General features: G+C 44.6%; 1 protein-coding gene across 3 annotated transcripts in view; it reads left to right on the top strand.

The window, feature by feature from the left end:
* The first annotated feature begins 887 nt into the window (after window positions 1-887).
* LOC121857318 (1-phosphatidylinositol 4,5-bisphosphate phosphodiesterase-like) overlaps window positions 888-15702 on the top strand; it is a 59865-nt gene continuing 45050 nt past the window's right edge. For all 3 annotated transcript variants that reach the window (XM_042353326.1, XM_042353328.1, XM_042353327.1), the window contains exon 1: window positions 888-1088. In XM_042353326.1, the coding sequence (XP_042209260.1) occupies window positions 1005-1088 (84 nt within the window). In that variant the 5' untranslated portion in view covers window positions 888-1004. The remainder of the gene's footprint in view (window positions 1089-15702) is intronic.

The following is a 15702-nucleotide window of genomic DNA, read 5'->3' as shown; positions in this document are numbered from 1 at the left end:
ACCCACCCACCACTACCAGCCACCCAGGAGTAACACAGTACACCAGCAACACAGTACACCAGCAACACAGTACACCAGCAACACAGTACACCAGCAACACGTCAACAGTATTTGTAACAACAGTAATTATTGGGCGACTAATTACACCATTGCATGACCGATCCCTCCTGTGTTGTGTCTTCACCCTCCTTCACTCCTTCCCTCCTTCACGCCTTCCCTCCCTCCCTCTCTCCCTCCTTCACTCCTTCCCTCCTTCCTTCCTCCCTCTCTCCCTCCTTCACTCCTTCCCTCCTTCCTCCCTCCCTCCCTGCTGATGATGCCAAACCTGGTGGTGGTGGTAATGGAATATTTTATAAACATATCAGTGTTTACATTTATCACGGTCATGCAGGATTTCTGACATGCGACGTAAATTGGCCCCCCACAGTCCTGGGCTGGGGAGTGCCTGCTTTCCGTCAATCCATCCGTCAATCCGTCATTTCCGTCCGTCATGTAATTGTGAACACGATAACTTGAACATATACTGTAGTCGTGATTTTTTACCCAAATTTGGTGCATGAATTTATCACAACAAACTCAATATGTAACGAAGTAGGGGAGTGTAACTTAACCTAACCTAACCCTAACCAAACCCTAACCTAACCCTAACCTAACCCTAACCTAACCCTAACCATACTGGAATTGTTGTGTTTGTTGATGTTAAATTAAGACAGGTCTTGGTTTTATCTACCGCTCTGATCCAACCCTAAGAGAAGCAGAGAAAGTAGATAGATAGATAGATAGATAGATAGATAGATAGATAGATAGATAGACAGACACTTACGCTATCACTGTTACCTTGGTTGAAAGGTAGACGGACTTAGTGAGTGTTGACGTGTTCCAGGTTGTATGTGAGGAGGAGGTGTGTCTGATGGTCGGCCTTTGGCGCCCCTCCTGAGACTTCTGCAGCAGTACCACCACGCCCCTGACACGCCCACGCCCACGCCACCACCACCACTGCCACCATGACCAAGTACTTTGACTTCGTGTGGAGGAAGGAAGTGGATTCGCGCCTACAGGAAGGTGCTGTGATTGACCGGTGGACTGAGGTGAGTGACTGCTGCCTGCTCTCTCTCTCTCTCTCTCTCTACAACGTTGTATTGATTCTTCTTTTTTTTTTTTAATTTTTTTTAGTTCTTCTTATTTTTTATTCATCTTGTTCTTGTTCTTCATCTATTTATTTTAGTGTTGTTGCTTTCTTTTTTCTTTCTTTCTTCTTCTGCCCTTTCTTTCTTCTTCTTCTTCTTCTTCGTCTTCTTCTTCTTCGTCTTCGTCTTCGTCTTCTTCTTCTTCGTCTTCGTCTTCTTCTTCTTCGTCTTCTTCTTAAGTAGAATTAAAATTATCTATAAATTTATGAGTGAAAGTATAATATATGGGTAAGTTTATGAGTGAGTGTGTGAAGGCAATATATGAGAGCTTCTATGGGGGAGTGTGGGCGGGGGGGTGACGCCCAGTGGTATATTAATGTTGGAACTTCGGCAATAAAACTGTTTATAAGGCTTAGCTGTGGTGTATAGCTGTCAGTGGCTGTCAGTGAGTCGTTGTTGGGGTCTGTCTGTTTGCTCTCTCTCTCTCTCTAAAAGGTGAGAGAGAGATAATTTGGGGAAGAAGAGAAAGTGCAAATAAAGGAGAGAATGAGATTAAGAGTAAAGAAGTACTATGGGAGAGAGAGAGAGAGAGAGAGAGAGAGAGAGAGAGAGACCGCCCGCTTTCCTCATATCAGCCCCCAAAAAAGATATTAATTAAATATTTTTGGCCACCTGTTCCTTCCTGGGTGATGGGGCGGAAGTTCAGGTCGTTTGTGGCTGAATTGGATTTTCGATTTTTGTGTGTGACGTATTTTATGCGGCGAGCTGCCAGCCAGAGGGGGTATATTGACATCCACGCGTGGGTTTGTGGGTTTGTAGTTGACGTGGGGGTTAACTAATTGGGTTTGTAGTTGAGGTGGGTGAGAGTGGTGGGTTTAGTTGACGTAGGGAGAGTTAATTGGGTTTGTGTGTTTGTAGTTGAGGTGGGGTGAGCTAATTGGGTTTGTAGTTGACGGGGGTGAGCTAATTGGGTTTGTAGTTGAGGTGGGGTGAGCTAATTGGGTTTGTAGTTGACGGGGGTGAGCTAATTGGTTTTGTAGTTGAGGTGGGGTGAGCTAATTGGGTTTGTGTTGACGGAGCGAAATATTTGTCTCTTGTGTTTATAAGTGATAGTGCAGCTTAACAGGCCCTAACTTAGCTTAATCAGTAGGGCCCATTTGGACTGAGGCCCAGTAGGAGGGACCCATAATGACTGGAGCCCATGAGGAGGGACCCATAATGACTGGAACCCATTAGGAGGGACCCATAATGACTGGAGCCCATGAGGAGGGACCCATAATGACTGGAGCCCATGAGGAGGGACCCATAATGACTGGAACCCATTGAGAGGAGCCCATAATGACTGGAATCCATTGAGAGGAGCCCATAATGACTGGAACCCATTGAGAGGAGCCCATTATGACTGAGGGTACCATATGACCAGCCCCACTCAGTATTACAGACCTGTATTAACCCACTGAGGGATGTCTTTTATGCTTCAATTATATGCAAATTTATCTCCCTACATTTGTGTTTTATTTTGTGTAATGTAGCATTAATTGTGAGGGAGGGTGGGGGTGGTGTGAGGGAGATTGGGGGTGGTTAGGGAGATTGGAGATTGGTGAGGGGAGGTGGGGAGGTGGAGTGAGGGAGGGGATTTGGGTGGGAGTGGTGAGGGCTGGAGGCAGTAGTTTGGGCGTAGATTCAGATCAAGTGTTTTCAGGAGTTAGGTATATATTTTGTGTATCTGGGTGGGTGTCTGGAAGAGTAGAGTGTACCTGAGGGGTGGAGGAGGTATACCTGTGGGTGTATGTTCACTCTGGGTGGGTGTAACAAGCAGTGGAATGTATCTAGTAGTGGGTGTTACCTGAGTGTAATACCCCCCAGTGGAGTGTCTCCCACCCCCCGGGTAGAGTGTCTCCCACCCCCCAGGTAGGTGTCTCCCACCCCGGGTAGTGTCTCCCACCCCCTCCAAAGTGTATCAGGTGGATGGAGAAAACAATGGAAAGAGTAATTTTGTCTGTGTGTGTGTGTCCCCGGCTCACCTGTACCCCCCCCCACCTCTCTCCCTCCCCCACCCTCACTCCCTCCACTCTCCCGTCCTCCACCACCAACACCACAACAATGGTTCTTTTGTACTGAGTCTTAATACACCCCTCCGTAACCCATCCACGCCTCCAACAACTGGTGATGGTGGTAGTGGTGGAGGGTGGTTGTGGTGTCGGTTGTAGTGGTAGGTGGTGGTTCGTGGTGTTGTGGTGTTGGTTGTAATGGTAGTTGTGGTAAGTGGTGGTACTGTGTTGGTGATTGTGTTTGCTGGTATTGTGGTGGTGGTTGTTAATGACGGTGGTAGGTGGTGGCATGTAATGGTGGTTGTGTTGTCAGTGCAGGGGTGGGATAATTGTTATGATGGGTGGTGAGTGGCAGTGGGTGGTGATAAAGAGGGGAGCAGGGAAAAATAGAGATAGAAAGATGAAAGACTTAATGTGCGATAAAGACGACTTAGAGAGAGAGAGAGAGAGAGAGAGAGAGAGAGAGACACGCTGCTCCAAATCTCCAAAGACACTTGATGGAAACAAACATCAGCTGACTGGCAACAAAAACATCACCTGACTGGTAACATAAACATCACCTTGGCAACATAAACATCAGCTGACTGGCAACAAAAACATCACCTTGACAACATAAACATCAGCTGACTGGCAACATAAACATCACCTTGGCAACATAAACATCACCTGACTGGCAACGTAAACATCAGCTGACTGGCAACAAAAACATCACCTGACTGGTAACATAAACATCACCTTGGCAACATAAACATCAGCTGACTGGCAACAAAAACATCACCTTGACAACATAAACATCAGCTGACTGGCAACATAGAAAGCATCACCTTGGCAACATAAGCATCACCCCATTTGTAGCATGAAACATCAGCTGACTGGCAACAAAACATCAGCTGACTGGTAACATAAACATCACCTTGGCAACAAAAACATCAGCTGACTGGCAACATAAACATCAACTTGGCAACAAAAACATCAGCTGACTGGCAACATAAACATCAACTTGGCAACATAAACATCAACTGACTGGCAACATTCTCCTACAAGTTGTGGTGAAGAATGTGTGTGTGTGTGTGTGTGTGTGTGTGTGTGTGTGTGTGTGTGTGTGTGTGTGTGTGTGTGTGTGTGTGTGTGCTCTTCGAGCTCAGGGAAATTGAACACGGACTAAAGGGAAGTGAGATAATAAATACAGGAAATAGCATAGGGGAATAGGAGGAGGAGGAGGAGGAGGAAAATAGTGTAGCCAGGTATATGAGATAAACAGGAAATTGCTTGGGTTATGTTGTTAGAGTTGGGTTTTGAGAACAGGATTAGGTTGGGTAAGGTTAAGTTAGGAGGAAGTAGAGGGAACAAAAACGAAGAATGAGGAAGAAGGAATAAGAGAAAGGATGAGAACCAACTATAAAAAACAATAAAGATGGAGGTAACGAAGGTGGAGATGGGAGAGACAGGAGGAGGAGGAGGAGGAATGAGAGGGAGGAACAGGAGAGGAGGAGGAAGGGAAGGAAAGAGGGAGGGAGGTGATGGTTTGACCCCCCCCCCCACACAGCTCAACTTACATTTGTTTGTCTGTTCTATTTTGGTCGGTATGTGGGTGGTGAGGGGCGGCATGTGGGTGGTGAGAAGTGAAGACTGGTTGTGAGAGGTGAGGGTGGTGGTGAGAGGTGAGGGTGATAGTGACAGGTGAGGGGTGGTGGTGAGGTGATAGTGTACAGGTGAGGGAGGTGGGGTGGTGGTCGTGGGGAGATGCAGGCGAGAATTAACAGGGTGTGTATGTAATAACATCATTACCGTATTGTTATTATTGTTATTATTGTTATTATTATTGTTATTGTTATTATTATTATTATTATTATTATTATTATTATTATTATTATTATTAATATTGTTATTATTATTATTATTATTATTATTATTATTATTATTATTATTATTATTATTATTATTATTATTATTATTTTGTTATTGTTATTATTATTATTATTATTATCATATAAAGTACAATCATAATAATTATGTCAATCGTCTTTAATGCCTTCATAATTTGGAGAGAGAGAGACTCCTGTAGGTGGTGTCTCCTGAAGGCGTAAGAGATACACTAATTAGTGCCGCCCTTGGGAGAGCTCTTTAGCCACGCCGCGTCTCTCCTCCCCATCTTTTACACTCTCTTGCTCTTCCTCTTACACCTCCTCTTTGTTATGTTTTTTGTCGTCTCTTCCAGTCTTTGTTTTCTCTCTCCCATCACCTCTTTTATCCCTTTCATCACCACTATCACACTTCTTCTTTTCTTCCCTCCATTACCTCTTTTCTTGGCCTCTTTCTCACCTTATCCCCCACTGCTCTTTCACCTCAGCCCTCTTCCCCACCCTCTCCCTTTACTCCTATCATCTACCCCTTCCTCCCCTTTCCCCCCTCCATCAGCCCTCTCTACCCTTAACCTTCTCCCCTTCCTCTGCCCTCTCTCCCTACCGCCCTCTCTCCCTACCTTCACTTTCTACCTGCCTCAGCCTTCTCCCTGCCCCTCTCCCACCCCTCCTGCCCCCTACCCCTCTGCCCCTCCTCTGCCCCCCTACCCCTCTGCCCCCCCCCTACCCCTCTGCCCCCTTGCCCCTCTGCCCTCTGCTCCCCTGCCCTCACGTATACACAGAGGGGGGAGCGTTCAGGTCTGTTGTTAAGGAACATTAGGTTATGAGGCTCTATGGGAGGCCGTGACGTGTTCCCTGGGGCGGTGTCTACGTCCTGGGGGGAGGTGGTGAAAAGAGGGAGGAAATAGGTGGGGGGGTGGGAAAAAAAGAAGGATAGAGGGAAAGAAGAGGAGAGGGAGAATGAAGAGGAGAGGGAGGATAGGAGAGAAATGGGGATTTGATACGTGTGACCGCCGGCGTGGATCTCTCTCTCTCTCTCTCTCTCTCTCTCTCTCTCTCTCTCTCTCTCTCAGGGTAGGAGGAAGAGGAGGTGAGGGAGGGCATACATTATCCTCCCTGACAGTATCGTGATAAGGGAGGTCAGTTTTCCTGTCTGGTCACCACTACGTGCTCTTTGTTCTCACTCGTTCGTCCACCCGTCTACCTTTTTGTCCACCTGTCCGTCCATCCGTCTACCTATCCGTTGATTCGTCTACCTTTTCGTCCATCTATTTACCTTTTCGTCCACCTGTCCGTCCGCCTATCCGTCCATCTGTCCGTCCACTTATCCGCCCACCTATCCGTCCACCTGTCCGTGTATCCGTCCGTCTGTTCGTTGCTCCGTAGGGTTGCCAAATGATTAGTGAAGTTCTATAATAATACATTGAAACTAAACCTTTTCCTTCAGTTCTTGATGACCCTTATTGCTTATGGTGAGAGACTAGGTTAGGTTAGGTTAGGTTAGACTATGTTAGTTTAGACTTTACTTTGTTAGGTTAGACTACGTTAGATTTGGTTAGACTACGTTAGATTTGGTTAGGGTAGTAATAAAGTCATGTATATACAGTTGGTGTTGTTTACTTGTTTGTTCCTATAAATCACCATCGACAACAGCAGAAAGATGAGAATATTATCAGTATTTCACCATTATCACCAAAGCCCATGAGTTAGTGTTATTTTTTACAGACAGATATTACTTCATGCTAAAAAAATATTAATTGTAATTTTTAAACAGACATAAATTATTTCAGGTGGATGTTGTGTTGTGTTGTGTTGTGTTGTGTTACGTTAGATAAGAGTAAGCAAGATTAGGTAAGGATAGATTACATGAAATTAGGTTGGCTTAGATTAGGCAAGGTTAGGTTAGGTTATGTTAGATCAGGTTAGGTTAGGTCAGGTTAGGTTATGTTAGATCAGGTTAGGTCAGGTCAGGTCAGGTTAGGTCGTGTCAGGTTAGGTTAGATCAGGTCAGGTTATGTTAGATCAGGTTAGGTCAGGTCAGGTTAGGTTATGTTAGATCAGGTTAGGTCAGGTCAGGTCAGGTTAGGTTAGGTTAGGTTAGAATCACTATACAGAAAATAATGAACGAAAAAAAAATCCTGAACACAGTCAAATAATAATTAAACATGGACTAATATATTGCTTCCATAATTCATCATACATTTTAATCTTTTATCGACAAAACGATCACACGGAACGAGGACGAAAATAATAGTCGGGATTATTAGCGTTGATACTTTGATGTCCCGTAATGACAACTTCAAATATGATGAATTAAAACTGTACAATGATATGGGGCGGAGAGGTGACGGTGGTGGGGAGACGGTGGTGACTGGTGGTTTATTATTGTGTTGAGAGAGAGTTTCTGTTAGCATCTCCGTATAAAATTCACAAACCGATTATGCAGATTAGTAATAAAAGTTTCCCCGCGATGAGGATAAACTAGCTGGCTCGATAATTGTGAGGAAGTGGGTGAGGAGAGGGGATGGGGAGGGGAGAGAGAGGAAGAGGAAAATAGGGGGAGAGAGAGAGTAAGGGGAAAGGATTTTGAGAGGAGAGAGGGGGGAAAAGAGAGAGAGAGGGGGATATAGGAAAGACAGATGAAGGAGGTAGCGTGGAGGGGAGAAAGTGAAAAGGAAAGGGAAGGGAGAGAGGGAGAGGAAGCATAAAGGGAGAAAAGGAATAAGGGAAGGAGAGAGGGAATAAGAGAAGAGAACATTGATAAATAGGGAAGAGGAAAGAGAGAGAAAAGGATAAGAGGAATATGAGAGAAGATAGGACGAAAGTCGGATATGTGTAAGGAAGAGGGTGGAGAGAGAGGTAGGGAAGAAAGACGAGAGAGAGAGAGAGAATGGAAGGAGAGGAGTAAGTGACCAAAAAGAATGGAAGATAAAAAGCATAAAATTAGACCATAGAGAAACGTGTGAAGCCAAAACATCGCAAACTGAAACTTGTAGACTGAAACTTGTATTGACTGAAACGTTGGGGGCAGAAACGTGCTTGACTGAAACATATGAGGGTGAAACGTGGTGGCGTGGGAGAGGTTGACCATTGAGAAACACAGCTTCAAGGTACCTTCTGAAATCTTAGTGGCTGTGTTAGTTGAATTTACTGCCTGGAACCTTGACAGGAAACATGGCGGGCAAGTTTATCTCTGTGGGGGAGAATGTGTGTGTGTGTGTGTGTGTGTGTGTGTGTGTGTGTGTGTGCGTGTGTGTGTGTGTGTGAGAATGTGTGAAATAAAACATTCATGTATTTTGGCACTAAAGATAAATAATAATACTATTTTTATTCTTATCATCATCATCGTCATCATCATTACGGCCCATAATCAAGTAAACACAACTCTATATAACTCTCTAACTCAACAAATTTAGCGAAATATATCCAGGAAAAAAAATCAAATTCAGTATATTTCCGACACAATATTTCGCCTTCCACAACTTGGCTGGCGAGTATTTTTATTTTTGTTTTTATTGTCGAGTCAATCCACGGCGAGGGGTGAACTGGCTTCTTACTCCAGCCAAGTCAGGAGAGTTAACTTATGTCGAGGTCAGGTAGAGTTAAGTGCTACACAAGTTGGGATATTTGTGTGTCAGGGTATTTGTTTATTGATGCCGAAGTTAGGATACGTGTGAAATGGTGCCCAACTTAGGATGCTTGTTAAGTGATCCTAACATAATAAATTTTTAACTTGTTCTTTGTATCACGTACCAATGTAAAGTGACTCCTAAAACCACGTACCTATGTAAAGTGACTCCTAAAACCACGTACCTATGTAAAGTAACCCCTAAAACCACGTACCTATGTAAAGTGACTCCTAAAACCACGTACCTATGTAAAGTGACCCCTAAAACCACGTACCTATGTAAAGTGACCCCCTAAAACCACGTACCTATGTAAAGTGACTCCTAAAACCACGTACCTATGTATAGTGACCCCTAAAACCACGTACCTATGTAAGTGGACTCCTAAAACCACGTACCTATGTAAAGTGACTCCTAAAACTACGTACCTATGTAAAGTAACCCCTAAAACCACGTACCTATGTAAAGTGACTCCTAAAACCACGTACCTATATAAAGTAACCCCTATAACCACGTACCTATGTAAAGTAACCTCTAAAACCACGTACCTATGTAAAGTGACCCCTAAAACCACGTACCTATGTAAAGTGACCCCTAAAACAGACAGACAGACAGACATAAAAAAAGATACTTATACAGACAGTCAGACAAACAAATACACAGACAGAGAGACAGGCAGTGAATACATTGAACACGGTGATACACTCAGCTGATCACCGTCACCAGCTGTTCCAACAACTGGCCCATGTTAGCGCTGGGTTTAAGGATGGTCTGGTAGTGCGTGTGACGGATGTTGATTTGATTATCCGGGCCCGTCAGAGGCTAATCTGTCCCCTCCCCTCTCTCTCTCTCTCTCTCTCTCTCTCTCTCTCTCTCTCTCTCTCTCTCTCTCTCTCTCCCTCTCTCTCTCTCTCTCTCTCTCTCTCTCTCTCTCTCTCTCTCTCTCCCTCTCTCTCTCTCTCTCTCTCTCTCTCTCTCTCTCTCTCTCTCTCTAACCTCAATTCTCTCATTGTTATCATCCCGTCACCCTTTCCTCCCTCCCTTTCCCCTCTCCCTTTATGTCTCATTCTCATCTCCCATATATCCCACTCTCTCTCTCTCTCCCCTCCTTCCATTTCTTTCTTCTCTCCTCTCCTCCCCTCTTCCCTCCCCTCTTCCCCTCTCCTTCCCTCTTCCTCTTATACTTTCTCCTCGTTCCTCTCCTTCCCCTGTGATCCCTCCACCCTTCTCCCCTTTTCCTTCCCTCTCCCCCTCCCGTCTCCTTCCCTCTTCCTCTTCCCCCTCCCCTCTCATCCTTTCCACTCCCCTCTCATCCTTCCCATTCCAGCCCTCTCCCTCCCTCTCCCACTCACCCCTGTTCCCAAGCCCTCACGGTCACTACAGATACATTTTTATTGGTGTATTTGTTTATTTGTTTGTTTGTTTGTCTGTTTGTGTGTGTGTGCGGGTGATATTTTTTCGTGTTTGTCTCTGTGTTTATTCGTGTGTACGTGAGCGGTGAGTGAAGTGGAAACGACGGTAAATGGGACGAGTTGAAAACGAAAAAGAAAATCGGGAAAAAATCGGTGGGAAAAAATCGGAAATAACATAAATTGGCGGGAAAATCGGAAAAAAAATCGACAGAAAAATGGATAATAACAAAATCGGAAATAGAAAAATTCGACAGGAAAAGATCTGATAAGTATAAAAACAAGAAAACAAAAACAAAGACAAAATCTGAAGAAAAAAATCGGTAAGACAAAATCAAATAAAAAAAATACAATAAATAAATAAAAATCTTAAAAAAAATTAAGGAGTGGAAGAGTTTACGCTTCACTGAAAATTGGGTCGAGTTTTTGAGCCAATTGAGAGAATAATTCATTAGGCGGCTCCGGTCACCCAAAACTCTACGGTGAATTAGACGAACATTTCATTATATAACATTAAGGCTGTACTGATAGTGATGATAATGGTTATGATGATGATGATGATAATAATAATAATAATAATAATAATAATAATAATAATAATAATAATAATAATAATAATAATAATAATAGGAAAATCATAGATAGAAACATATATATGAATAATAGTTTAAATACTTATGCATTACATATACACACACTCTCTCTCTCTCTCTCTCTCTCTCTCTCTCTCTCTCTCTCTCTCTCTCTCTCTCTAATCACCAAAAGATTCTGACTTCCGCTGCCTTTCTGAAAAGTTCAACGACCTCCCGTTAGCAACCGTGTGAGAAGGATGGAGGGAGGAGGAGGAGGGCTAGTGAGGGAGGGAGGGAGAGAAGGATGAACGGAGGAGGAGGCGGTGGAGAAGTAATGGGAGAAGAAGGAGGAGAGGGAAGGTGAAAAAGAGAGGAAATTATTATTATGCGGTAGTTAAAGGGAATAAAATATAGGAAATAAGAGACAGACAAAGAGAGAGGCAGACAGAGAGAGAGACAGACAGAGAGAGAGAGAGAGACAGACAGAGAGAGAGACAGACAGAGGGAGAGAGACAGAGGGAGAACATAAGATAAATTTCAGAAGTAGAGAAGCGGAAAGAAATGAATAAAGAAAGACTCACAGTTCTGATAATCAAAATGGCGTCAAGAATACACCAAGACTCTACCCTAACTGCCATCTCTATAGTTAATATTCTTCCCCATAATTACCCACACAAGATGGAGTCAATATCTCACTGTGACTCGACCTCTCAGGATTCAGGTGGGAAAATAGACGTATTAATGGCGTCAAAACTTCTTTAAGACTCAAGCATAACTAATATACATTTTCTCACTATATACATAATTGGTGGGAAGTAACAGCTACAACACAGCACATAAGGTACAGCTACAACACAGCACATAAGGTACAGCTACAACACAGCACATAAGGTACAGCTACAACACAGCACATAAGGTACAGCTACAACACAGCACATAAGGTACAGCTACAACACAGCACATAAGGTACAGCTACAACACAGCACATAAGGTACAACACAGCACATAGGTACAGCTACATACAGCACATAAGGTACAGCTACAACTTCAGCACATAAAAATTATTCCCCTTTTGGCACATAAGGTGCAGCTAACCCCACAGCACATAAGGTACAGCTACAACACAGCACATAATTACAGCTACAACACAGCACATAGTGCAGCCACAACACAGCACATAAGGTACAGCTACAACACAGCACATAAGTGCACTTCAACACAGCACATGGTACAGCTACAACACAGCACATAAGGTACAGCTACAACACAGCACATAAGGTACAGCTACAACACAGCACATAAGGTACAGCTACAACACAGCACATAAGGTACAGCTACAACACAGCACATAGTTGGCGTCTTACAGTTTTACTACACTATAACTATGAATGGTAACACGGGAGAGGCTTTCTTGTGGCCGCCCCAGGGAGCCTTACTAGCTGAGGGAGGCTTACTGGAGGTGTGTAACGAGTGTGGTAGTGAGGCTCTGTGTGTGTGTGTGTATGTGTGTGTGTGTGTGTGTACCAGTAGGTATTGTGGAGGTGTACCAAAACCTAACCTAAACCTAACCTAACCTAACCAAAACCTAACCTAAATCTAACCTATGCTACCAGTTCCTACCCAACCCTCAATATCAGTTATCCCCTCCCTCTCTCCCTCCCTTCCTCCCACTCTTCATTAACACCTGACACCTGTACGTCTCTCTCCTCCTCCTCCTCCCTCCCTTACCCTCACCTCCATGTACCCCTTACTAGTGGTGCGTTAATATGGGGCGAGTGAGACCCCCCCCTACCCTCCTCCTCCCCTTAACCCCTCCCCTTTGCCTCCAACTACTGGCGTAAGGGGAAGGGAAAGGGAAGAGGAAGGGGGGGGGTTGGATGTAAGGGGTGAGTTAGGTTGCCTGGGTGACGGCCTCGGGCTGGGTTGGCGTCGTCAGAATAGCCAACCATCCCACCACCCCACCATCATCACCACCACCATCACCACCGCCACTACCACCACCCAGTGTCTGTCTCCTCCCTCCGACACACACACACACACACACACACACACACACACACACACGGTTAGGTTAAGTTGGGTTAAATTCAACATCAACACAGGAATAAAGACACAACAAATTACTAACTTACTAATAATTCACCTCAAACTTATACAGGTGTTGTGGTAAATAGATTTATATATGAGTGTACTATTAGTTATACAGTTAAGGTAAGGTAAGGTAAGGTAAGGTAGGGTAAGGTAAGGTAAGGTAAGGTAAGGTAAGGTAAGGGATAATGATTGTGTGGTTTAATATTACGTTTGTGTTTATAGAAGATCAGCTGTTTTTTGTTGACATTGGGGGGGTTCAAAGACCTCAGGAAATGGGTTAATTCAACTTCCCTCCCAGGTATATTCCCCTCCTCCTCCTCCTCCTCTCTCTCTTCCTCCTATCTCCCTCTCTTCATTCATCTTCCTCTCCCCCTCCTCTTCCTTCATCTTCTTCTCCTCCCTATTATCGCCCTCTCCTCCTCCTTCCTTTTCCTCTCCTCCTTCACATCCTCACAATCATCCTACAGAGTTAGGTTAGGTTAGACTAGATTAAGTTAGGTTAGAGTTAGGTTAAAATAGGTTAGGTTAGGTCAGGTTTGACTAGGTTAGAGTTAGGTTTGATTAGGTTAGATTGGAATAGGTTAGGTTAGAGTTATGTTAGACTAGGTTAGTTTAGGTTAGATTAGATTAGGTTAGATTAGATTAGGTTAGGTTAGAGTTATGTTAGAATAGGTTAGGTTAGGTTTGAGTTAGGGTGTATAATCATCAGGTGAAATACGCTGGGAGGGAGGGGGGGGGGTGGGGTAATTTTCAGGTGGTCTTTAAATTAAATAGTTAAATACAGTCTTACCTCTTCAAAGTCCCTCAACATGAAAGCATAGCCAAGACGAGCAATCAACAGTGCCTGGCGTAATGTTTCTCCTTATACATGGTTCGCCAGACGCAATATTCACTTTGATTTTGTTATTGTTGTTGTTTATTTTTTCCCGATACGACTCAGGTGTTTGAAGTTCTTGGTATTATTTATCGTGGAGTGGGAGTTGTGTTTGTTTACTTACTTACTTATGTACTTACTTATGTACTTACTTATTTATTTACTCACTTATGTACTTACTTACTAACTTATTTACTTATTTATTTACTTACTTACTGACTTACTTTCTTATTATTTACTTATTACTTATTTATTTACCTATTTACTTGTTTACTTACTTACTTCCTTACTTACGTACTTACAGCTGCCGTGTCCAGGGTGTTGGATAGTGATGTTTAGTTTTTCGTCGTCTCCCTCCCTCCTTCCCTTCCTCCTTCTCTCCCTCCTTTCCTCCCTCCCTCTCTCCCTCCCCCTCCCTCTCTCCCTTCCTCCTTCCTCCATCACTCCTCCTCCTCTCTCCCTACGTCCCTCCCTCCCTCTCTCCACCAGTCGTAAAATCTCATCAAGTTTCTTCTACAACATATTTTGAACCAGACCTCCCCCCGACAGGTAAAAATCAGGACGGCTTGCACCTTCCGTCTTAGACCCCTCACGCTCACCCTCACCCCCCACTCCCTTACCTCCATGAGCCTCTGTCATCATGGTGAATCTCTTTTAATTACCATCTTAATTATCACTGTGGCACCACAAAGGTCGTAAACATGAGAGAGCCCCTATGTGTGTGTGTGTGTGTGTGTGTGTGTGTGTGTCCTACAATCATAAGTTGACACGGTATGTGAAGCTAACCTAACCTAACCTCCCCCAAAAACATTTATTAAGGTGCAAGAGTCATCTAAAGAACACGTATCTACCCCCCTCCCCACCCCCCTCACGCGGTTAGGGGTATTACATAATGGTCGACCGTATTCTCCACACACACACACACACACATACACACACACACACACACACACACACACACACACACACACACATACACACACACACACACATACACACACACACACACACACACACACACACACACACACACACAGGAAGCCGGAACTGTGACAACTGATAGGAGGTTTTGTTCCTCGAGGCTAGACAAATATTTCACGACTGAGGCAAAATGGTAAGGGAGAGGTGAGGGAGAAAGAGGAAGTGATGGAGAGAGGGTATGAGGGTGAGGGAGAGAGAGAGAGGGTATAAAGGCGAGGGGAAGTGAGGGTGAAGGAAAGTTGAGGATGGGGAGAGGTGAGGTGAGGGGGAGAGGTTAGGGTAAGAGGGAGAGTCAAAGGGGGGAAAGTATAAGTCAGGGAGAGAGAGAGAGAGAGAGAGAGAGAGAGAGAGAGAGAGAGAGAGAGAGAGAGAGAGCACGTCCTACTTAGGGTCTCCATCAATCGTCGCGGCAGCAGACCAACAGACAGGCAAGGAACAGATAACAGACAGAGACAAAGGCGAGACAGACATAAAAAAAAAAGACGCCAGACATAGATAAACAAAAAGATGTACGAGACAGACAGGCAGACAGAGATAGGCTTTAACTACATACAAACAGACGGGTAGACAGACAAACCCGGTTTCTATTATTGACTGTCAGCTAATTCTCCCTTACGTAATGTTGTAGACAAAGAGAGACAGAATTATGATGTTCAGACACACAGACAGGGAAAAGACCTCCACACAAGACACAGACATACAGACAATGACCCAAAAGACACCCCCCTCCCTCACCCTACCCCCCCTACCCCCTCTCAACCCCCCTCATCAGTTGGAGGTGAGGGCGGAGGCTCGTATACTCAGAGGCGGGGAATTCCCAGCTGTGTGAATGTAAATATTTACATCTTGACATGCGTCGCTCGCTCTCACACCCTGCAGCAATATACCCAGGGTTCTCACTCACCTGTCTCATGCTCTCTACTTCACCTCACCTCACTTCACCTCACCTCACCTCACCTCACCTCACCCCACCCCACGTCGCCTCGCCTCACTTCACCTCACCCCATTTCACCTCACCTCGACCTCGCCTCACCTCGACCTCGCCTCACCTCACTTCACCTCACCCCCATCTCACCTCACTTCACCTAACCTCATCTCACCCCTAGAGA

Source organism: Homarus americanus, unplaced genomic scaffold (genome assembly GCF_018991925.1).
Source record: "Homarus americanus isolate GMGI-L3 unplaced genomic scaffold, GMGI_Hamer_2.0 scaffold20465, whole genome shotgun sequence".
NCBI lineage: Eukaryota > Metazoa > Arthropoda > Malacostraca > Decapoda > Nephropidae > Homarus > Homarus americanus.
Note: the sequence above shows the minus strand (reverse complement) of the source record. Positions and strands in the feature narration are given on the sequence as shown.